The sequence below is a fragment of the Neodiprion lecontei genome, chromosome 3, assembly GCF_021901455.1.
Source record: "Neodiprion lecontei isolate iyNeoLeco1 chromosome 3, iyNeoLeco1.1, whole genome shotgun sequence".
Taxonomy (NCBI): domain Eukaryota; kingdom Metazoa; phylum Arthropoda; class Insecta; order Hymenoptera; family Diprionidae; genus Neodiprion; species Neodiprion lecontei.
In genome coordinates, this window is record NC_060262.1 from 17,030,841 (window position 1) to 17,057,157 (window position 26,317).

The following is a 26,317-nucleotide window of genomic DNA, read 5'->3' on the forward strand; positions in this document are numbered from 1 at the left end:
GATACATTTTATTAATTTTCTTTACGAGTTAGTCGCACATTGAGTACTCGTTAAATTATTATAATTTTAAGCTAAAACGATCTCATTCAATATAAAAAAAATAAAAAATACTAAAATTATAATTAAAATTTCAGCTGTCGATGCTGAGTCGATTTCAAGTCGCTTCAAAATTGTTAAAAACTCAATACGGTCGTTGAGTTCCAAACTACGATGGCTGGTTTCATTTCGAAGACTATAGTCTACAAATTTGAAAAAATGATCTTGACCTTGTAGTATTCGTGTTTTTGTAGGATCTTGGAAATGTAGGTCATTAATTTAACAAGTTTTTGCTGTCAACGTTTCGACTTTGATTGTAGTCATCCTCAGGATAATTTAATGCATCTATTGAAAACATCTGATTGTAATACATTGTTGGTACCGGGTCGGAACAACATTATGATATATAATAAGAAATTAGAATAATAATAAAATTAACAATGAACTATGTATATAGAAACAAAGGGACACTAACCTTATATAAAGTAGTCAAATGTTATAAACAGTGTGAAGTAATTTGATAAAATAATAACGCAGTTATGATTTTTATTGTCACTTTTTTCTCACTTTCTTTATGTCCTGTCTCTATATTTTATTGATAGTTAAAAGGCGATCTGGTCAAAAGGCAACTACTCTGTCTAAAGATCGTTACTGAGAGGGGTTGGAGACAGTGGGTGGGTGGAATATAAACCCTTTGCTTGTGGAGAATGAGTGTGGATGAAAAGAAGAAAGTAAACAAATATGTATATAAACGTGTGAGCTAAGTGGGAGGTCGTTCACATCACACAAATAAGAAGGTCGTACGAATACCTTGTTGATGATTAAAATATAAACAATCAATTTTTCAAATACAATAACATTCTGTTATAAATATTGACGACAGAAAGTTGAAGGATATGAGTAAATAAAATAAACCGTTTCTTACGCCGATTGAACCATAGATAAGAAAGAGGAGTGATTAGATGTGTAACCGTGTGAGATAATTGAGAAGGTCGTTCTTAACTATATGATGAAGAGGTCGTTGAACTGCCTAAGCCTTCATATCCTTGATTAATTTAATATAAATTTCGCTTAAATTTTCAATGTCTTGTCTAAGATTGACAAAATTGGTATGATTGGCGATGTTACACATTTCTAACACTAGTCTATTATAATATCGAGGTTCTTTATGTAATATCTTAGCATTATCAAAGTCAAAATGGTCGCTTAAGGACATTGCATGTTTTGTTAAAGCCGTATAGTGGTCGTCTGAATCTTTGAAGTTGTTTTTAAGTTCATTGATTCTTACATTTAAGCAACGGCTAGTTTGTCCAATGTATGGCTTTTTGCAATCTTTGCAACAGATTTTATATACTAAGTTTGATTGTTTTTCCAGTGGTAATTTATCTTTCCCTGTATCAAAAAACAAGCTTAAGTCGTTGACATTTTTTCCTACAAATTGTACGTTGTATTTTTTAAACGTTCTGTTTAGTGATTCAAACAAACCTTTAACGTATGGGATAGAAATGAAGGTTAAGTTGTCTTTATCTGTTGGGTTTAAGGAGTTATTGTTGTCTTGTTCACAGATTTTTTTGTACCTTTGATTGGTGATTCTATGTAAAAGGCCCGGCGGATAACCATTCCTAATTAAGACATCTTTGATTAATTTGAGATTTTTTTCGTGATAACAACTGTTGGCTAATCTTATTCCCCTATCAACTAGATTAATTATTGTGCCGATTTTGTACGATCTGGGATAATGTGAATAGAAGTTCAAATATCGTTCGGACCACGTGATTTTATGGAACCAATCGGTTTCAATGATGTACGAGTTGTTGATCATTGTTACATCCAAGAAGTTGATTTTGTTATTAAGTTCAATTTCTATTGTGAATTGTAATCTTGGATGAAAGCTGTTGAAGATTTTCAATAGTTGTGGGATGTAATCTTTAGGAACTGCTGTTAATATGTCATCCACATATCTAAGGTAAAACGGTAACGAGAACGGCAGTTTTTTTGTGCAGTGGTCTTCAAGTTCATCCATGACCATGTCTGCTAGTATTGGGAATAAGGGAGAGCCCACTGGTAATCCAAAAATTTGAGAAAATATCTTATCGTCGAATTTGAAAATAGAAGCATCGAAACATATGTTTAAAGCTAAAAGAAATTGTTCAAGTGGTACAGGGATGTTCGGTGATAGTTCACGCCAACGTTTTTTTATCAAATCAATAACCAAGTTCAACGGTATATTAGTGTAGAGTGATATTACATCTAGGGACACCAAACTGTAATTTGGTGGTAATTTGAATCCCTTGATGGAGTTGACCATATTAAAGCTGTTTATTACATGTGAAGGTGGTCTTTTTAGGCCCATTTTTATCCATGAGTTTAAAGTTTTGGATAATTTGTAAGTTGGACTATCTAAAAAAGACACTATAACTCTCACCGGGACATCAATTTTGTGAATTTTAGGTAAGCCATAAGCTCTAGGTGGCACACTGTTGTTGGTATAGATACTACGTTTGACTTGTCTGGTGATTAAATTTTTTTGTTGTTGTACGTGTTTTCCTCTGATAGTTGTTGTGACATTTTTGTTCGGTAGTCATTACGAGTAATACAAACGGTTGCGTTACCTTTGTCAGCTTTTAAGACCAACAGACCAGGGTGAGAAGCTCGGAAGTCTTTAATAGCGTTGAGTGCTTTGGTGTTGAATTTACCTGTTATTCGTGGATTGTGTTTAAAGTTGGAAATTTTATTAGAAAAATCAATTCTAGCTCGATTGCGTGACATCAAAGAAATTTTATGAGCGTAAGATTCAAAATCAGCTATGAGATTAGATGTAGGTATTGCATTGATTTTTATGGAAATTCCATGTTTTGGTCCCAAACTTATAGTTTCAATAACTTGTGGAGGTATAGTGACATTCGTTAAGTTTACGAACCATTTTGATTTGTCAGAGCTGTTTAGTTTTCTTTCTGAGTTTGATTTTGACTGTAAGAGATTTTTCAACTTTTTAATGTTAGAAGCTTTCATTCTTTGGAATTGTTTTTCTAAGCTGCGATTTTGTGAACTATAGAACTCATTGATCATGTCTAACGGTAATTTTTTTCCTCTAATTGTTTTATCTAGGTTGTCAAGTGTTCTTTGTGTTTTAATGATAGTGGAGTGAGTGTCGCTTATTTCTAGATTTAAAATACTTAATTGAAAACTACGTAGATTGCATTTGAATTTATGTTTATAAATAGATGAAATGAAACCTAACCTAATAGGATTAAATTTTGAGAATTTCAAATGTGTAGGCAACAGGTCTTTTTTCTTACACGTAGGTAAAAAGATCCTTCTATTCTTCATTTCTATCAGTTTCTTTGAAGTGGACATCCATCTTCTGAGTAATTTCGTCGTGGTAACGCCATGAATCAAAGAAATGTTATGAACAAAGCCCATCTTTCTCTGTGGCAACTACTTTTGACCAGATCGCCTTTTAACTATCAATAAAACATGGAGACAGGAGATAAAGAATGTAAGAAAAACGTGACAATAAACATTATAACTGCGTTATTATTTCATCAAATTACTTCTCACTGTTTATAAAATTTGACTACTTTATATAAGGTTAGTGTCCCTTTGTTTCTATATACACAGTTCATTGTTAAATTTATTATTATTGTAATTTCTTATTATATATCATAATGTTGTTCCGACCCGGTACCAACAATGTATTACAATCAGATGTTTTCAATAGATGCATTAAATTATCCTGAGGATGACTCCAATCAGAGTCGAAACGTTAACAGCAAAAACTTGTTGTTAAATTAATGACCTACATTTCCAAGATCCTACAACAACACGTATAGTCTACAAATTCACTGAAACATTTTTTTTTTCTTTAGATGGATTGGCATCGTGGAAAAATTAGTCTTACAACATTGCATCGATTTTCATTACACTGATCAACAGTGATTTTGTTGTCTTTGATATTTGAGTTGGTCTTAGGAAGATTTGATGTCAACGACCTTAGGAGTAGGCGTATTTTTTCGAAATTGGCTCTAGTTATTTATTTTATCGATATTTTCATGTATGACTCAAAAACGCGATACTTAGATGAAAAAGTCAAATTTTTTAAATATCTCAAGTTAAAAAAAAATAGTATCATTGGCTTTAGTTATGCTTAATTTATTCAGACAAAAGTGAAATAAATATATAATATATGACACTTTTCAGGTACTTCTCTTATACAGTGTTAGGCCCTACTGATTACTTTGTGCAATTAATTACATCGAAATTACTAATTGCATTGGTAATTTGTTATTGTGAGAAAAATCAATGCTAATATATTTGTAATCAGAAAAAAAACTATTCTAATTACATTTAGGATGTGTAATTAGAAGAAAAATCGATACTAATGTTACTTCCGTGGACGTCGTTTATTCCCGAGCGGTAAGGAACAAACGGGTTCGCCTTCGCCTTTACATCCGGGGACAACCAGAACTTGGGATAGGGTTGAATAACGGTTGGGATGTTTGAGCTATCAACTATATATTAGTTTCAAGAATTTGTGGAATAGTTTAAACGCAGTGTGTAGTTCACAATATCGGGAAGAAAAGGTATACGTGAGGTTGTTGAGTGTTGAAATAGACTTAATCGTGTCGAACGTTGGAATAGGAACAATACTGAGGTAAGAGCAAAGTAGACGGAAGGTGCGCAAATGTTGGGGAATAGAAGTAGCAGAGTCGACAAAAAGCGAGTGGCATAAGTCAGAATAGAAATTGGAGGACAAGAATGAGATGATGATAAGGATCGTGGGAGGGTGATGAGATGAGGGTGACGTGTGGCGATATGCCGGACGTAACAATAATTACATTTCTAATTTGTAATTAGAAGCAAAATCGTTGTTATTTGCATTTGTAATTTGTAATTAGAAAGGAAGTCGATATCAATTACATTTGTAATTTTTAATTCGAACAAAAGCGAGAGTAATTATATTTGCGATTAGAAGAAAAATCGATACTAATTATATTTGTAATTTGTAATTAGAATATAATGAATTAAAAAAAAAACGCCCAACACTGCTCTCTAAGATTTTTGGGAACTATGTCTCTGTAGAGTCCAGCTATATCAAGCTGGAACTGCCTCATTCGAAAACCGATAAATCTCCTACGGAATAATTATGGTTTAATTAATGTCTAATTAAATGCTCTATTTTCGAATTAAATCCTCTCCATTTATTTTAAAAAACCTGTGGTGGTACCAGCTCTAGATAAACCTGAGATTGGATTTGCGAAATTCAAGATTGCAGACGAAATTTTACAAAACCAACCGATATATGCCAAATTTGATACACGGGGGTTATCGGGACCGCTGATTGCGAATCTGACGTTACATTTGCGAAATTCGAGATGGTGGATCCAAGATGGCGGACAAAATTTTAAAAAATGAACCGATTTATGCGATATTTTATATGCGGGGGTTTTTGGAGTCGCTAATTACAAATCTGACATGAAATTAGCAACATTCAAGATGTTGGATCCAAGATAGCACCTATTATTTTCAAAGTCCTAAATAAAAAATGAAATATGGCGCTTACTCTCCCTCTCAGCGTGACCCAGAACTAACGACGTGGACGTGGGAAGAAACTAGGTTTTTGTTTGGTTTTTTTTTAAATATTTTTTTTCTTGTTTTTTTTTTATTTCTGTAATTTTTTTGTTTTGTTATGATTTCTCATTTTTCCACTTAAATGGAAAAAACGTAAAGAAAAGACAAAGTTCTGTGCGACAATAGCTCTAGTTGTAAGTATTCAAGAGTTAGTTTTTGATTGCGGGTTCGTATTCACCACCTAGTGGTGGAATATGGAATCATTCGTCATTTGCCTTGTGTTTTGCCAATTATATTATTTACGTACTCAGCGCACCGTAAAACATGGGTATGTCAAATTTGATTATTGAGTTTTGGGGTTAACCAAAATTGAATTTTTTTTTTTTTAGAAAAAATCGGCCTATCAAAAAATTTGAAAAAAATATGTATAATAGTACTAGGCATAGAAAAGACTTATAAATTTTCAGAGCTCTAGCTCTATCCGTTTACCAATAGCCGATTTTTTCAGAAGATATTGATTTTTTTTAATTGATTGTTTATAAGCATCAAAAAAACTAGCCAGTGGCGTAATTCTTCATAATAGTTACATTATTTACCAACCTAAGTCTAAAAAATGCCTTAGTACCTACAGGTTAAAGCCACGAAACATCGAAGAAATAAAAAAAAACGAAAATAAAATAGGTAGGAAGTATACTCCTAGTACCCCTCAAAGGGTTCAAGGCTCTTGGTATACTGCCCGTGCGAATTAAATGCTCCACCTCCAAGAGGGGGAAACCACCCCTAAACTCGAAAATCATTGTAAAATTGATTGTTTAATACTATTACGACTTTCAGTTATAGCTGAGAGCTCAAGAAACGAGGAGATATTTTTCAGTATTTTGGGTATTATAAAGTTTTAGGTTGTTTAATATGCCGCAAATGCAAACGGCTCATGTTTACCTGTTGTGAAGCACAAAAAAAACAGAGTATGATTTCAGGGTAATGGCTTCCATCGCTTTACAGCACATGCTGTGAATCTATGTCGACGTATTTTCGTTTAATGTGCACACCACAGAATAAAAGTTATAAAATAGCAGTTTTGGTTATTTGGAAAAATCTTTCGATTGAAATATTTCTTGGGATGTGCGGTGCCGTGGTAGCCAAAATCACGGCCGCCTCCACACAATTCTCAGTCTATTGAAATTATACACGCGGTGTGTACAAATAGGTATTCTTCTACGATTCTCTGATATAACTGTTGAATAAATAAAATTGATTCTTTCCTATTAATGAAATTTAGTATTTTCAATGTGTAATATTAGCAATTGATGTGGAGTAAAATTGGTGAGTTTTTGACACATAATGAAATTTAATACAGGTTATTCGAATGAATTCGCTTCTAGCGTTTAGGCATTGACAAGTTCATTGTGCTAAAATTATTGAAGTACCCTTCGTTCACCTGCATTTTTATAATCATTAATAAATGATATGTTATTATTAACATATTTAATATAAGTTATCACTGATTCATGATTCTGATTCGTGAATGGATTCGATTCAATGGATCAGGGGGATTACGTCGGGAATAAACCGAGTTAACGTAGAGTGAAATATGGTTAGGATGACGGTGACTGATTTATACAGGTGGAATATATTATTGCAACAAATTTATGAGAGACGAACAGTTTTCAATAATGTTGACACCTATTCAAATAGCACTCCATATTGATGCACCGAAATAAAGTTACGGACAAAACCAGAAATCACTCCATGTCAATTATTCTCGGAGATCATGAATTGAATAGGGGTTTCATGATTTCTGATGGCGTCAAAATAGTAAACTATTCTGACGCTTGTGATTTTGGAAATTCTTCTGTTATCCGAGACAATTCAACAATTCATTGGTTTAGAGAAATTTAAAAATTAATATAGAATTACTTTAAAATTTGAATGGATTCTCTGGAACACAGCCTTTTAAACTGTACAGCAGAGAGCCTATGATTGTGAAATTAATTTAACGCACCTAGGAATCCTGTAACTTGTTCCGTGAAAGAGGTATACCGATTTTTTGGGTTCGGGAGTGGTTTCCCCCTAGGACTTGGCTTTCAAAAAATGTTTTCAACATGGATTCCTAGAGTCTTTAATAAACTTTTAATTTTGGCGCGAACAGTTTTTAAAAATTTCTCTTCGTTTTTAGCGTGGGGGTTCCAGGTTTATCTCGAGTTGGCACCGCCACTGGACTTTTTTAAAAAACGTGGAACAATTAATTTGAAGATAAGGCACTTAATGAGCTTTTAATTAGTCTCTAATTCCGACCTCAACATTTTTTCGAAATTAGTCTCCGCGTCCGTTGTTTTTGGCGTTTCGGTTCCAGCTTGATATAGCTGTAATCTCGTCCGTTAAGCTGGTTATGCCAATATAGCATAACAAGTAGATACAAATCGGAAAGTTAGTCGCTAATTAAACGCTGTTTAATTTATATTTACTACATCACTTGTGTTTTCCAGTGGCTCTGTAACTTTGATATGCCGCGTGTCAAATATTACCACATTTTATATTAAACATTGAAACGTTTTTTTCATTAATTCAAAGGAAGATGTCAATTTTACCCATTAGTATGCACCACACGCATTTTTCGAACAAAAATCTGGATTTCTCTACGTTCTACTGAAAACATACTAAAGTTTAATGTATTTTTACCGTTTATTCATACAGATGGTCTCTCAGTGTAAGTACTGTTTGATCGGCTATGTCGATAAAATTAAAAATTTTTGACCGTCACGTGATCAGTTTGCTTGTTCGACGTCAGGGGCGGAACATTCGGGGAGGGGGTGATTTCAGGCAAGTGGAACTAACATCTATTAGCACCGACTAATCAGTGAATAATTCACGCGTGGATAAAATTTTGAATTTCTGGTCGTCGTGTGAACAGTTTGATTTTTCGAGGCTGGGGGTGAAATATTCGGGGAGGGCTGGTTCCTGGAAAGTGGGACTAACGTCTATTCGCAGCGATTAATCAACGAATAATTTAAGCGTGGATATATCAACAAATTTACGTACGTACAAAAAGTTTTGCGTATTGGATTGGTTGCGGGTGGTAGAACATCAGGGGTAAATGTGGTTTTAGGGAGACAAAACTGATCGCAATTAACAGCACAGCTATTAATTAGCGAATAAAGCTTGCGTTGGATTTTTTTGAATTCAGCTTAACCTGCGCTCTTTTCACTACGTGGCGATGCTACCTTAATAGTAAACTGGATCTGTCGCGGTTTTTTCAAAAAGGGGTGAAGCGAAACATTTTTTTCTGTAGTTAAAAAGCGTTTAATTAACAACTAATTTTCCAATTTATATGTACCTGTTATGCTATATTGGCATAACCAGCTTAACGGAGGTGCAGTAATCTGCCATCATGTGACTATCACATCGACCCTGATATCGTTTGTCCTTCCGTTATCTACCTTCCGTTTTTTATTTGCAAAACTTACAGAAACTACCCCCTCCCCCCCTACAATACTACAATAACATATAAACTAGAGCCAATCTTATATTACCATGATTTTATTAGTAAATTCTACGTTCTCAAAAACACTAAAATTCATGGAAAAAACAGCGGCGGCTAAAATTTTTTTTTTATTTTGTTGAACTGTGTTATGATCAACAAATACCGAAACATACAATAGAACGTCGATTATCCCAACATCGATTACATAGGTCGAAAAAAAAATTCAATTAATATTTAAATAAATAAATTATGATTCTACACATCGAATAATCACCAAAATCTTCATTTATGACTTAAAAAGTTTGCTTTTGTCTTTTTTACATTGATGTAAATAACACTGGTCAACAGGAATTTTGAGTCTGGGTTCTAGATGTCTAATTTCTTCGACCCAACTAATAAAAGACGAAATAGTTTTATTATATAGTTTGCTTTTGTATAATATAAACCAGAACAATATTTCAGAGTTTAGGAAAAATTACCTATTTTCTCAAACATTTATTGTAAATAACAAATGAACAAACTTCAGCTTCGCACTTAAATCACTTTAATTGAAATATTTAAATGCGAAACTGAATTTTGTTCAATTGTTCAATATTCAAAATGTAAAACCCAAAATATCGTTTCGGTTTTCTATAGAAGCAAACATTTTCTAATGGAACTATTTATTCTTCTATAAGTTATGTGGAAGAAGTCAAAATTTTACATTTAGAATCCAGACTCTTTCATGTTAATTGGTGTTATCGGCATGATGGCTTGGCTTATCCCGTTTTTCGAAGTGATTAGTTATTCGAACATATGGATTTTTCATTCGGTTTAGGCTGTCGGTGAAAGTTAGAACGTTGGAAAATTGGAATAGGCAAACTGACACCTTACATCTTGTAATGTAATGATTTCCGATATACCCGACGTACACGCTCGCTTGCGTTTACCATCCAGTCTTCACTCTTCTGTTTCATTTCTTCACGTCACAAAGCCGTAAAAGAACGCGCCCCGGCATTGAATTTTACATTTTATTTCTTAATTTACGTTCTTAACTTTGAAGCCGCCTCTTGGCTAGTATACTGGCTAAGCTGTAGTCAAATAATATAAATGTAGGTATATTTGAATATACAATAAAATCACCGGTGGTCTAAAGGTTAATGAGTTCGACGTTCAGTTTTTCGAATTCGAAGAGCAAACCTCATATTCTTGCGCACCTCTTTCACGCGGAATATTGCTGTTCGGTTATCCCAATCTGCGATTATCCAAATGGTACCCGGTCCCAATCAGTTAATCTAATCGACACTCTATTATATTTAACCGTTTACAAAATGGTCTTCTGAATAATTGGATCCATTGCTCAAAGCGATTCAAAATGAGACGCAAATAAGTAAGCTCTTAATGATAATTCCATTATTTTCTGTTTTTGAATTTTCAAAGAGATCTTCGTAGCTTATTAATATGATACTTTGATAAATACTCAGTGTACAATTATCTCGTGATAAAATCTCCAGCCAACTTCCTTAAGCTACTTGACAGACTACAATAATTTCACTAAACTAGTATCGAGATTTTCTTTATCTCTCATGTTTTATGTTTAGCAAACTGCTCTTGATCATGATTAGCAAACAAGCCGATTATCCACAATGATTTGAAATTAAGGATGTACGGGATATATATACATTCTCAACCAAATGTGAGTCTCGTCGACGATATTGATTACTTTATGATAATATGAAAATCCGAAAAAATGAACTACAATAAAGACGAAAAAAAAATTAAATTTGAATAATAATAATGCTCAAAAGTTATCAATAAATTGCTTAAACAAAACATTGTTCGACAAATTTTCAGGGAGGTTTTTTTTATCATGTGAAATAAATTAGTAGATTTTTGGAATACACATGAATTTTCGAAGTAATTTCTCATTATTTTGAAATTTCCCTTCAAAAATTTCAAATTTCTAAAAATGGAGGAAATATCGTGAATTTTGGTTACGTTGTCGTAAAAATATTGTACATTACAATTAAGAAGTTTCCAGGACACTAAACGAACAGTTTTGTAAATACAGCTTTTACAAAGTTTCGAAAATGGGAATTTCACAATAATCAGAAAATTCTTTGAACATTCACGTGTATTCGGAAAAATCAATGAATTCAGATCACATAACGCAGAAAAAAAAATGTCCCCAAAATTTGTTGAACAATGTTTTGTTTATACGATTTATTGACAAGTTGTGGGCATTATTATTATATTATACAAATTTAATTTTCTTGTCGTCTTTAGTGTCGTTGATTTTTTCCGATTTTTATCTTATCATAAAGCATTGAATATTGTCGACGAAACTCACTTTTGGTTGAGAATTTATAACCAGTACATCCTTAACTCTTACTTGCCACTTAAGGGTGTAGACCACTCTAGGCCTTTTTTCCCTTAATTAAATGCTAAAAAAAAAAAAAAAATACAATCAAATGATTGTTACGTTCGGCGTATCGCCACACGTCTCCTTCATCTTGTCACTCTCTTACGATCCTTATAGTAACCCTATCCTCTCATTTCTGTCCTCCTAATTCCATTCTGGCTCACGCCACTCGCTTTTTGCCCACTCTGCTGATTCTATCCCCCACCGTTTTGTCCACCTTACGTCTACTTCTCTTTACCTCAGACTCATTCCTATTCCAACGTTCGACACGATCAATTCTATTTCAACATTCAACAACTTCACGTATAACTTTTCTTACCGATATTGTGAACTACACACTCCGTTTCAACTATTCCACAAATTCTTCAAACTAATATATAGTTGATAGCTCAAGCATCCCAACGGTTATTCAACCCTATCCCAACTTCTGCTTGTCCCTGGACGTAAAGGCGAAGTCGAACCAGTTTTTTCCTTACCGCTCGGGAATAAACAACGTCCACGGACGTAATATAATAATTGAAAGAAATTAAAAATTTTGATTTTTATTTTGTAAAAATAGCCATTGTGAAAAAATTTCTGTTGCGTGTTGTTAGTATACTTAAATTTCATTTTTCACTATATTTACTACATGATCCTTGAAAGTGAACTCTTAATATGTTTTTAAAAAGATTTTAAGTTAAAATGTTCAACAGTTTTTTTATAACAATTTTTGTCGGCGGGGTGTGAAGCACCTCAGTCTGGCAAGTACGTGATTCTACAGAAGTGTGGCAAGTAAGGGTTAAGTCTGTAATATTCTAGTCTTTGATTAACAACTTTTATGTCACATCAAATGAACTATTGATCAAAATAAACGTAGCTTCCACAATCCGTTTTTAATTTTGTTGCTCATTTCGAGTGAAACATGATAGTCCTTTTGTTTTCAAATTCAACTTTAGATTTTAATTTTCGAGACTTTTCCGCATCATATCGATTCATCACAGTCCACTTTATCGACCTCAAATCGCAAACACTAACACTAGTAATGTTTTACGTTCACAAAAATATGCATCAGTAAAATTGAAATCGGAGTGTCTACAATAGTTTTACACCGTCTAAAGGATGAAAATCCATCCAAGTAATTCACTAGGTTTCTTTTGTCTAATTATTCATGTGTCAGACTATTTTTGACGATACCTTCTGTTATTTACCAGTATCTTACTTATGAAATTTACAAACATATCTGATCTACACCACAGGATTCAGGCTATCAAAGTAATTTGCACAACGACGATATTGAAGAGGACCATATGGTATACGGTTCCTCGGATCAAACTATGCTGATCAAGAATGCATTGGTGTTAACCACATTAGAAGATTATTCGCAAGATGCAGTAGACGGAAGCACTTCCGATTCTCAACCTAGCAATGCGACGAAATCGAAAAAGTAAGTATGAATATATAGTGGAAGAGAGTATATCAACTTTTGTTCACTTAATTTTCACTGGGATCTCCTTTTCGTCACACACAATTCACTCGTTTTTGTTATTCAAGAATTGCCTCTCGTTGTTTAATAATTGCTGTGAACAATAAATTATTGTCACAGTCCTCAAGCAAGTCACAAACTGGGTAATTAATATTTTGAAAATACCTGATGTTCGATACCCTAATATTGGTTTTATAAAACAATGTCCATTAGAAATAATGATTCAAAGTTAATAAAATATAACTGCTATCAATAAATCAAGCCAACCTTCTTCGAACCGTTATGAAAAGCAGACGTTTTTGACAATCTACGAAAAAAGCTCATAAAGATGTTTTGTGTAAGTCGTATGCGAATCACCTGTACGAAATCGACGGAGAAAACCCTAGGGACTCACTCCACTTCTCTAATACTTTACCCAGATTCATGACTAATAGAGGATACCCGGAACGACTCAAAGCAAATAATACCGTTTGATGCCTACAGACCTGCTACTCAATTTAGGTTGCTGAATATTACAAACTTTCGGATAATTATAAATGCGGAAAAATATGCGGTACAGAATGAGAACCACTGTGAATTCTGTAATAATATCAACAATTTATTGCCGGTCATCGCGAAATGCGATTTACACACAAAAAAAATTAGAGTTTTATTCATAGGAAAGTCATAAACGAAAACTTCAATACACTAAATGTTCTGTGAAACCCAGATCCAAGCGAACTCAAAAAATTCATACTGATCGTGACTAGCCAAGCCAAACCTTCTCAAGAAAGGAGGTTGTATATTAGACCTGTCCTTAAGAAGGGCAAAATCGAATTTTAATGGCCTTACCCCCCAAATTGGTTCGAAATAATTAAAAAAAAAATGTCCGAATTTTTAACAAATTTTCCCTCCATATTTACCCACGCCTAGGAAGCCTTACTTTTTCCCATAAGAAAAGCATTGGTTATTCGGGATTTTTAATAGTTTTTTTACCGCTGCCGTAATTATCAGCTAAAAAATCGCAAATTCTCAGAAAATGTTGACAGTTATGTTACCATTTTGTCCAATTTTTTGGAATTTGATACAAGCATTTTTGGGCTAGATCGATCACATCTTTATTCTCTAAAAACGCGGAAAAGAGTCGATCGATCTAGCCCAAAAATGCTTGTATCGAATTCCAAAAAATTGGACAAAAAGGCAACATAACTCTCAACATTTTCTAAGAATTTGCGATTTTTTAGCTGATAGCTACGGTAGCGGTAAAGAAACGATTAAAAATCCTAAAAACCAATGCTTTTCTTATGGGAAAAAGTAAGGCTTCCTAGGCGTGGGTAAATATGAAGGGAAAATTTTTCAAAAATTCGGACATTTTTTTTGAATTATTTCGAACCAATTTGGGGGGTAAGACCATTAAAATTCGATTTTGCCCTTCTTAAGGACAGGTCTATTGTACATAGACGTAGGCATAAAATTAGTTATAAGATGATTGCAACTTCAAATTTTACGATTCATACTTACAACTGCAGCAAGAAAATCTTACGAGTATATTAGGCTGTTTGAAAAAAGCACCACCTTCCAATTTTTTTTCGCGAACGCCTTTTGAAATTTTCAAGATGTAAAATGTTTGCCACAGCCGTAAGGAAGACGTATACAATCAACTTTGTATCATAAAGAGCGAGATTGCCTCGATCGATATGTCGGAAGAATAAACTACATACATACACTATCGAAATGTGATACACGCGCGACAATTCTGTCTCGTACTTAGAGGGCGCCACCGGCAATCGAAGCGATCAAAGTGAAGATCGGAGCGCTCGGCGCGAGAGCATTGCACAATTATCACCCTGCGCAACAAATCGCTGTGCGCGGTACTCGGAGCAGCAGATACACCCATTAACAAAGTGGTGTCGAAACCCGGGAAATTATAGAAAGAATTCAGAACGGTAAGGGTGTGAGTCGGATAATTGTGCAGTGCTTCAAACGAGACCAGCACTAAGTTCTCGGATAAACCATGGTGCGTGGACGTCCGCGTGACCGACCACCTGCGCGAGTGCGCGTATGGCCGCGCGGCCGAATGGTGCGACGACTCCCAGCTCGCGAAATGGACAAAAGAAACTGGGAAAACGTGACTGACCCGACACAGCTTCACCCTCAAAGGCGCGCTCGGGACAGGGAAGACAACGAGCGGGACAGCATAGCGGCGGAGGAAATAAATCCAGCGCCCATGGACCTGTCAATAGAAGGGCATAACGAGGTCGTCGAGCATCGTTTAGGCCAGAACCAACTTCATCGAGAAGGGAGCAACCCCTAGATCGCACATCAACCGCTTATTGTCGTTACACCACGTGAATTGCGCGCTACAAGTGTGATTCCAGAAATGGCTTGTAAACGACGGCTGAAGCTAGACGCATCAGAACAACGCTTATCTATCAAACGCAGAGCCATCGATAAGAGAGAACGACTTAAGCTCGAGCTGGATGATAGAGGCTTGGCGGAGCTATTGGAGGGAGATGCTAAGTCAAGTTGTAGCGGAAACCTAGCAACGCGGGGTCCGACGGGCAATCATGTGAGCTCGAGCCCACTGTATATGACCTTGGACGACGCGAACGAAGACGACTGCCATAGCAAGGCAGGGACACCAGCTGTATCGGAGCAAAGCGCGCCAGCAACGGTGGGGAAACACGGGATCAGTATACGAATCCCACGATTTCGGACCAAGCTATACACAGATTGTCAACCGTTAAATCGCCACCGATCTTCAGTTGAGATTCGCGAGAGGCTCAGATTCAAACACACCTTCGATTTGTCGATCCAACTCGGCGGATATACCGATGCCGAAAACATCATCCGATCATACGATTGCCTGAAGAGAACAGCGATGACAACAGTAAAGTCGCTTATGTCAACGAAGATCGAGTCACATAGAAGCGTACGGCTTATGGGCCGCTTGAAGCAAAACTTTCCGCGACTCGTAAATCCGTAAGATGGCTCTACCGTCGGTCGACAATAGAGAGTTAGCACGATCACCCCAACTCGCCGGTAGGAGCCAACACACCGACACTGTACGCATTAGTATAGAGCGCTGTACGTGAGCCACACAAGCAAAGGCGCCACTAGCGACACCTAGCTGTTGGGGTGATAGCTCGTCCGAGCACCCCAACTTTTCTTGCTTCAAATAGCCTGCAGGCCGTACGTTTCTATGTGACTCAATCTTCGTTGCTTATGTTGACGGCCGCGAGCGCCAAGCCCTTAATGAAGCTCTTAGAGATGAAATACGGGAACCCGGACAGGATAGTGCAACAGATCATTGAGGATATGAGGGCCGTACCCAAAAGTGGAACGAAATCTGGAGATATCTTCGAGTTGTCGACCAGGGTAGAAGACTGTGTGGTGTCTATCAGGGCCGTCAATTACATCGGTTATTTTCATAGCACCGAGCTAGCGCAGAAAATAGTTGATAAAATGCTACACCCGTTGACGCTATTTTACAATCGATATGTGAGTACTTCACCGTTAGAGAAGCCCTGACTCATTACAATATCTCAGTTCCTACGGCGGGAGGTAGAGATGGCGTACAGAGCTGGCACGAGAGTTTCGAGAAGCGTTGCGAGTCGAAATGTCAAAGAAAACAGGGCAACAAGGGCAAGTTGTGGGCGTAAAGGTCCGATGCGACGCGCGCTATCGGTATTGCACTTAAATTTAGAAGCGAGCAAAAGCGACGCGCATGGATCCAATACCGTCGAAACACGAGGAATTGCGATTCCGACGAGCCCATGTGTGGTTTGCGATAAATTGGGGCATGGCATAGCAAACTGCAGAAATTCTGCGAGTGTATCGGTCGGGGATAGGTGAAAATGGGTCGTGAAACTCTGCTTCAGGTGCCCATCGAGCGGCCATGCTAAAAAAATTGCAAAGGTAAGATGCAACATAAGTAACTGCCGAAAACCAGACCGCAACCTATTGCATAAAAAGGTTACTCGAGCGGTAGACAGTAAGGAGGGCAAGGTCGACAAGTTCCAGAGTTGGGGAGGCACAGGACATGTGACTAGAACGCGTACGCAACATGTACGTGATGGAGTCAGGAAGAGAATTATTAAAAATACTCCCAGTAACATTGATCGGCCCTATCAATAAAAAAACTGACTTACGCGCTTATGGATGAAGGGTCTACCATAACGTTGATCGACGCCGCGATTGCGCGCAGTGTCGGCGTGACGGGTCGACGAATTAGAATAACGCTAAGTGAAGTGGTTGAAGTACAAACAAGATATCCCACAAGTGAGTCCGTGAGCCTGGAGGTCCGTGGTAAATGGCAGAAAGAAATTTACACGTTGAAAGGAGCGAGAACAGTCACCAATCTCTCGTTACTGCGTCAAAGCCTACTATCGGAAGATGCAAAGGATATTACCCTGGGCGGCGTCATACTAGACTTCTACGATAACGTCACCCTGGCAATACTTATAGGCCAAGACAATTGGCCTCTTACAGTCACCAGAGATATTCAAGTTTCGAGGAACAACTCATTGGGGCTCTCCTAGACACTATTGAGTTGGACGCTACACGGAGCCCCCCATAGACGCAACAGAGGAGCACCATCCGGGTGCGTAATGACGCTAGGCGGGCTTGCGAACAGATTCCCTTGCGTCAGACAACATGGATGATAACCGCGTACACGAATTAGTAAAGTCAAGTTTTCAATTGAAATCGCTGGGAATAATGCGGTTAGACAGAATCAACCGATGAGACGAACGCGTGATCCAGCTAATAGAAACTTTGACACGCGGTATACCGAACGGCTGGGAAACCGGGCTACTATGAAAAAGCGATTTCACCTCGCTACCATCCAGCAGATAAAACGCGTATAACAGGCTCATGACCTTAGAGAGGAAACTGGGCAAAGATAAGACTTACGCGGAGGCGTACTACGCTGAAATGCAGAAACTCATCGACCGTGCGTACGCTCTATTGGTAGACAAGCTGGAGGGTGACCCGAAGACAACCTGGTATCTGCCGCATTTCGGGGTCAAGAATCCGAATAAATCAGGCAAACTTAGATTAGTGCTCGACGCTGCCGCCCGATCACAGGGCGTATGGATAAACGACCGGCTGCTGCCGGGCCCAAACTTACACCCGTCTCTCTTTAGCGTGCTGCTACGATTCAGGCAAAGATCAGTAGCGCTAAAGGGAGACGTGCGAGATATGTTTTTACATGTAAAAATACGACCAGAGGATCAACACGTCCAACGATTCCTATGGCAAGCTCATAACCGTATGAAGTCGCTGATCTTCGGAGTAAAATCTTCTCCGTCAACAGCACTTTACGTCAACAATAAAAATGCAAACGAATTCGCGAATGAAAGACCAAAGGGGACAGCAGCTGTTGAAGCGAAACTTTACATGGACGACTATTTGGACAGCGTTGACACGATAGAAGAGACGATCGCATTGGCCAGGGACGTCATCAAAATCAACGACTCAGCCCGGTTTAAAATGCATAGCTGGGCGAGTAACCGATGTCCTGGTAGCTGCACCAGCCAAATCAGCCCATTAAAAAAAACCAGGCTGAAGATTTTCTTACTTTTTTATGACTAATTTATTACCACAATACTAAATTTATTACCCCTACTAGTTCAGCGTAATCGTCTTGTGGCGTGGCATTGGTCGAAGCTGCATCAGCCATATCGTAACTTACCTATATTTCACACCATCAAGGTGTATCCTGTCACAATTTTTTACTTTTTCATTACTTTTTGAGGATATCAATCTAACATAAGGAATGCGAACCCATAAGGAGGTAAACAACCCTTATTTCCTAATTCCATGAGTAAATCAATTGATTGCATTCGACGTTTGTTCGCACCTGCAGGCATACAGTTATGTGCACTGAGACATTTTGAGTTATTGGGGGTGCAGCAGGATCCGGTAATAAAAAACGTGCCCCGACAATGTCCGGTTTCACCGAATTCCGTCGACATCTCGCGCGACTGATATATTTTACCCACCTCTGAAGATCTTTCCAGTTTCAAAAACCAAAGTATCCTTTGCGAACGGAATCGGGTGAAAACGGATGTTACTGGGGTCAGTCATTTTATTACCACAACCCGCTGCACCCCAAACATGCAAAAATGCTTTCCGGCACAACTGAGTACACCTGGAAAAGAGGTGCTTTGGTTTCTGAAACTTGAGAGATCTCCATAGGTGGGTAAAAAATATCAGTTGCGCTAGATGTCTACGGAATCGGGTGAAAACGGATGTTATTGGGGTCAGTCATTGTATTAGCACAATCCACTGCACCCCAAACTTGCAGAAATGCTTCCTGGCACTCCTAGGAAAAGGGTGCTTAGGTTTCTGAAACTTGGAAGATCTCTATAGGTGGGTAAAATGTATCAGTCGCGCAAGATGTTAAACGAATTGGGTGAAAACGGAAGTTTTTGAGGTCAGTCATTTTATTACCACAACCCACTGCACCCCAAACGGCCGAAAATGCATCCCGACACAACTACGTACTCCTAGGCAAAAGGTGCTTTGGTTTTTGAAACTTGAAAGATCTTAAGAGCAATCAATTTCTGTCAGTACTTAGCCTGAAAGATGATTTATTTATGGAATTAGGGAATAAGGGTTCTTGACCCCCTTATGGGTTAGCATTCCTTATGTTAGGTTGATATTCTCAAAAAGTAATAAAAAAGTAAAATATTTTGACGTAAGGTACACCTTGATGGTGTGAAATATAGGCAAGTTACGATATGGTTGGTGCAACTTCGACCAATGCCACGCCACAAGACGTTTACGCTGAACTAGTAGGGATAATAAATTTAGTATTGTAGTAATAAATTAGTGATAAAAAAGTAAGAAAATCTCCCGTTCGGTTTTTTTTAGTGGGACGATTTGGCTGTTGCAGCTACCAGGACGTGAGTAACCGTGAGGTAGTCTCGAAAAACATATCGCCACATGATCGCATAAAGGAGACGGTCAATCTCACGGCAAAGGAACACCGGTATCATTGTGAAAGAGTGCCAAGCTTAACTTGGGACCCACGAACGGATATGTTCGGTTTCGAGACCGATTTTACGATGATACCCACTAAATTATTCACAACTGAAAAGAGGCCCACAAAACGCGAGATGCTACAAATCTTCATGTCTGTCTTCAACCCGCTAGGCTGTCTGTCGCAGTAGAATTAAATTAGAAGAGGATTTGGGTGACGCCGATTTCGCAAGTTGAAAAAGGTGGATTGATGACCTTCCATCCATTAAAAAGGTGGAAATATCGCGTTGCTACCTGATCTGTAATGTGGAGGTATGCAAGAACAATCTCCACGTGTTTTGTGATGCTAGCAAATTAGCCTACGCAGCCATGATTTATCCTAGGATTCAATACGTCAATAGCCGCGTAGACATTAAATCAGTGGCAAGCGAAGATCTTGTCTCTACGATAAAGGTGCTCTCCATTCCACGTCTAGAGCTACAGGCCGCGCTAATAGCTGGCCGGTTGACGACCGTGGTTCAAAATGAATTGGACATCACCATACAGAGTCGAAAGAGATTCGCGTACTAATACCAAGCTGTCGTCTCACACCGCCTGCCGAAATGCCGCCTGAACATGGACCGAAGAAAACATCAGTAGACGAAGCTGATGCGCAAATACCAGCTTCGGAAGAGAAAAAACCTGAAACAAGAACCATAGTATCGGAGTTTATTGGCTGCTGTGTCGAAAGCCCGGCTGCTGGACTGCCCGAGCTCCAAAGGTTTTCTTCGTGGACACGGCCTACACGCAGCACGGCCATAGTCCTGCTCTTTGCGAGCAAGTGCCTAAGGCGATACTACGAAAGAAAGGACGGTTCGAATACGCTGAAAACCCAACGACATAGGACAGCTCGTCAAATCGGCGGTGGAGAGGCAAAGGACATAGTTTGCATAATAGACCCAAAGTTCATAAACTCCGTGGAACATCTATAACAAATCCATTCGTGGAACAGATTGTGAACGGTTTGCATAGAGACGTTATTTCTTCTTCTTCTTCTTCTTCTTCTTTTTTTTTTTTTCTTGTCTAGAATAGGATTTTCCTTGATAAATGTTATTTACATTGTATTGATTTCTCAAGGAGCGGGTGCACGTAGGGACAAGCTGCTGCGATTAATGGTGTTAATAAGTGCAAGTAGAAAAGAAATATCGGTATTCCCATCTTAATTTACTTTGAGTTGTTAATAAACTGGAACAAAAATGTAATTTTCACCTTAGACATAAGACATTTCACCGACTCAAACCTCTCATATAAATGCAAGGTGACGAGGCTGAATGTTGAGCATATTATTACTTGAAAGTGTAATCTCGAAATTCCAAGGATATTCAGTCAACTTTTCCTGAAGACATGGTCAAAATAGTAAAAGAATGGCAAAAATGTGCAAAAATCGCAATTTCCGACGTGGCGCACCACTCACAAAAATCTGTAATAATTCGTAGGGGTACTATACCTACACCTAAAGCAATGAAATGAAGAAAAAAAAATGTTTGTTACACCCACTCGATTTCAAAAGATAACAATTTCTAACTCAAATGAATGTTTTTCGGCACCTTGGGAGTGGTCCTTCGCGTCTAAATTAATTCACGTAAATGGTCTTTTGGTAATGGATATTCATAATTTTCTTCATAAGGATCCGTCAATCGAGTCTTGAGATAAAATATGAAATGCATTAAATGTCATTTTTCGTGAGTGAGAAGCTGGTCGGGGAATGCCAGTTTTTGATGTGAGTAAGACCGTTAAGATTCTTTTGGCGACTTTACGGCTGGGCCCAGCCAGCCATCATCAGGCTATTTATTGGAAGAAACAATTTATATAATTACAAAGACTTTAGTAGGTGTTCATAGAGTATAAATATATTGAGAATTTATATTTAATTTTATAATCAAAGTTGAAGAAAGGAAACTTACATTAAAAAAAAATATTAAACATCACCAAAAGAATCCTAACGGTTTTACTTCCATCAATAATTGACCTTCCCCGACGAACTTCTCACTCACGACCTCTAAAAGTTGATTGTATACGTCTTCCTTGCGACCCCGGCATTCATTTTACATCTTGAAACTCTCAAGACGCATGCACGAAAAAAATTAGATTGTCATATTTTTTGAACCAGCCTGTGTTATACATATTAGAGTGGTCCTTGGAAAGGTCATGATTGAATTTTGACTGTCGTACCTCCCGATTCGGTTCCAAATAATTCCTCCATTTTTTCAGATTTTCACCTCAACTTTTATCCCTGCCGCCATCGGGATGGATTTCCTCATTTAAAATACACATGTTTCAGATACATCCTTCATATATATTTCATTGTAAGAGTAATAATGTTCAAAAAAATCTGTGACTGCGAGGTTTTACTGAGTATAAGTGCTACTATCTGAGAAAAATTCAAATCACCCTACCAGACAATCTAGACGAATTGCACTTCCTCTAAATAATTATAAAAACAAATCACATTTCATGGGTGTACAATTGGTCGCTATTGCCTGATATGATGATGTGACTTTTTTCTCAGATATTAGCACTATCGCCCACTAGAACTTCGCAGTTACAGATTTTTTTGAACATTATTACTCTCATGATGAAATATATACGGAGAATGTGTCCGAAACATGTATATTTTGAGGGGAGCGTTCGGTGAAATATTCGTAAAAAATAACCGAAAAATTGACTTTCGGTTTTTTACGGAAAAACTTTCTTTAAATGAGGAAATCCATCCTGTTGGTGGCAGGGTTAGAGTTGAAGTAAAAATCTGGAAAAATTGAAAAATTATTCTTGAATTATTTGTTGAGATTGCCTGGTATAATGATGAGACTTTTTTCTCAGGTAGTAGCACTAATGCCCACTAAAACCTCGCAGTTACAGATTTTTTCGAACATTATTACTAATACATCAAAATATGTGCTGAGAATGTGTCAGAAACACGTGTATTTTAAATGGGGAAAGCCATCCCGTTGGCGGGAAGGGTTAGAGTTGAGGTAAAAATCTGAAATGGTTTGGGAATTTTTTTTGAATGATTTGAAACCGACTTGGGGAATAGGACAGTCGAAATTGAAAAATGACCTTTTCAAGGACCACCCTAATAAGTGTATTATTCTCATATATTTGCATTATATACTACTATTCATAAAAGCAAAGATTTATACTCTTTACTCTAAATATTGAATGTTTATTTAATCTATTCTATATTCGTGTTTTGATAAGTATGTTCTGTTTCACTCGAAATTCGTTTAAATAACAGGAAGAAAGAGAAAAAATCAAAAGCTCACACCGATGGACACAACAAAGACGAGAATATGAAAATGAAAATTAAGGAATTAGAAGAGCTGGGTAAAAAAACGAGTTTTGAACGCAACCTGCATGCATATCTGAACGTTTGCGTCAACTGTGGATTGACATCCGAAGCATCACGCACATTATTATGGTATAGAAAACGAGGAAAGTACTTGAAGTATGTACTTAGAGGTCTTAATATTGTTCACTACAACACTGTATTACATGGATTTGCGTCAGTCGGTAACTTAGAGAAGTTGAAAGTGTTTTTGCGAATCATAGCTCAGGATTCGTTGAAGACCAATTCACAAACGTACGCTGCTGTTTTCGAATGTGTGGGGCGTATCGCAGACCATCAAAATCACCAAGGTAATTACTCAATCGTTTCAAAAGTTTGACTCGCTGTATTCCACCGTTATACAGGGTGGAAGACATATATAGGGTATATGTATCCCTAAATCAGGGAGATGTTAAATTTTTTCTTATTTAAACTTTACAGGTACCTGTATTTAGTGCACATCTAACAATGTATCATGGAAAATCACAAAATCTTAAAATTTATTGGGTTCCCTTAGAATAATACAATTATATACTATGATTTTCTGAAAATTGAACTCAGAAAATAAAAAATATGAATAATAGCTTGACTTTTTATTGCTGAGTTGTATTCTTCGGTGACAGATCATTCTAAAGAGTACTTGAGAATTTTTCGAGAGAAAGAAATATTGAAATTGGATCAAAAACACCAGAGTTTACTAATTTCGAATGTGCTAATAATAAATACTTTCCTGATATTGTTGATACCTAAGTTTGTGTTATTAGAATTTACTTATATGCATTTCTGTCACATGGTAAGAATGTTTTTTCTTTTGCGTTCAATATTATTGACGTAAACGGCACTGGTGAAGATTTTTTGAACGGGGAAATGGCGCCGTTAAAATATTACGTAATCCTCGCAATCCGAGGATACCAATCGTACGTTGCTTTAAAGTTACATAGAATTTGCGGTGATATATACGCTCAAAATGTATTTATTTTCGACTCAACCATAATGTTCACTTTTTTTTTACCTGAAAACGGAACGAAAGTGGCATATTATTCCCTCTTTATTTGTTTCCCTCATCTGTAAGACAAAAGTAGCACTTTTCTCCCATATTTGCAATTACTTTTTCAGTTATTTTGGCTTTTTCTTATTTTCCATTTTGAAGTACATCTCTCTGTATTATTATAAACTTTCAATGTTTTCTTTTTCTATCCTTTATTTTACTACAATCTGTCTCTGTTGACAATAAGAAGTATGTATAAAATAATGACATGGTATCATGTGAACTCTATCCCAGTAGTCCGTGTTCCTTCAAAATTTATATACGTATAATTTTATTTAAATATTGAGTTATTAGTTGAATTTTCAAGGAATAATTATTTAATTATTTCAATATCTTGTATTTCTTCAGTTTTGTAACATTGATTATTTCAGTAAGTAGATATGTTGCTAATTCGTTCGGATGTATTTCTAGTTTCTCCTTATATTTCTTGAAATATCTTAGTCGCTTCTTTTACTGTAGGTATTCCCAAGTCTTTTCTGATTATCTGATTCGTCAGGAACCATGGACCATTTACTGGTACTCTCGGTACTTTCGCTTGAAATCTTTCCAAGATTTCAATATTTGAATTATATGTAGATTCCCACAGTTGAATGACATACGTCCAAACTGGCTTGAGTACACTTTTATACAGTAAGATTTTGTTTTTAAGTGTGATTTCTGATCTTCTACCTAGTAGCCAATATATTTTTCGAAATTTCGAATTCAATTGTTTTCGTTTAGTCCATAGGAATATGAGGTCTCCATGTTAATTTCTGATCCACGTAGATTCCCAGATATTTAATGTGGAATGATTTTTTTAGTAATAAATATTGATAGTTTTATTGTTTTCCTTATTGTGAATATGATATGGTTTGATTTTTCTTCGTTTACTCTGATTCTCCATAATTTCAGTCAGTCTTCTAGTTTATTCAGCTAGCCTTGCATTTTGTTTGTAGCTAAAATTTCAGTTTGCTGGCAACAGAGTACTGCTGTGTCATCTGCGTACGTAGCAGTGTTTATATCATCTGAAGTTGGTATGTCTGCAGTATATAATAAATACAATATTGGACCAAGAACACTACATTGGGGTATTCTTGCCTTGATTTGAAATAGTTCAGTTATTTCATCGTTTATCTTCACTTAGAATGTTCGATTTAATAGATAGAATTCAAGAAAGAGAAAGAAAGGCTCCGAATAATATTTTTTAAGTTTAATTAATAAAATAATATTTCGAAATCACCAATTTTTCGAATTTACATTCTTTCAACAATATTCTCCTCGTAAAAAAATGATTTGCACATCCGCATATCATTCATTAGACGGCTTTGCTTGTCTTACGTGGCTTCTCATCGGAAGCAAGGATTCAAAAGGGTAAACACAACATCTACACATTATAGTCCTCCATATACACAGTGCTTGAAGAGAAGAAACTTCTTATTCACACATAAACCGGGCACAAGAAAACAAATTCGAATTCACTGGTGATGAGAGAAATTAACGATAACAGAGTCAGGGCGGCTAGGTGGTCTAGTGGAGTAAGGCTCCGGTCAAGCATCTCTAGACGCCAGGTTCGAGTCCTGGCTTCGTCGTTAATTTTTCGAAACCACCAATTTTTCGAATTTACATTCTTTCTTAATTAATAAACCTTTGTGCCAAACTTTACCGAATGCCTGAGCCACATCTAGAAAAGCAGCATTGCAGTACATTTTGTTTTCTAATGCATCTCTTATTTTTGCAGTAATTCTGTTCAATGGTTGCGAAAACCAAATTGGTGATCAGGAATCAATTTTTTACCAGTAATAACTTCGTTTAATCTTTTTAAAAATATTTTATCTTATGACTTTTGCCAATATAGGTAAGAGGCTTATAGGTCGATAAGGTGTTATCGATCCAGGCTCCTTACCCGGTTTAGGAACAACAATTATTTGAACAACTTTATATTGATTAGGAAAGTCATACAATCGAAAACAAGCATTGACTAGTATAGTTATGAATCCCATCGCTTTTAG

The 26,317-nt window shown here is 36.8% G+C and overlaps 1 protein-coding gene across 8 annotated transcripts in view; it reads left to right on the plus strand.

Moving 5' to 3' along the window:
* The window catches only part of LOC107225141 (DNA-directed RNA polymerase, mitochondrial), a 105,394-nt gene that overhangs the window by 24,764 nt on the left and 54,313 nt on the right, over positions 1 to 26,317 (plus strand). For all 8 annotated transcript variants that reach the window (XR_006903303.1, XR_006903304.1, XR_006903301.1 and 5 more), the window contains 2 exons: positions 12,725 to 12,912; positions 23,192 to 23,592. Coding sequence is in view for 4 of the 8 variants with exons in the window: in XM_046734024.1 (XP_046589980.1) it covers positions 12,725 to 12,912; positions 23,192 to 23,592 (589 nt within the window). In the remaining 4 variants the exon portion in view is untranslated. The remainder of the gene's footprint in view (positions 1 to 12,724; positions 12,913 to 23,191; positions 23,593 to 26,317) is intronic.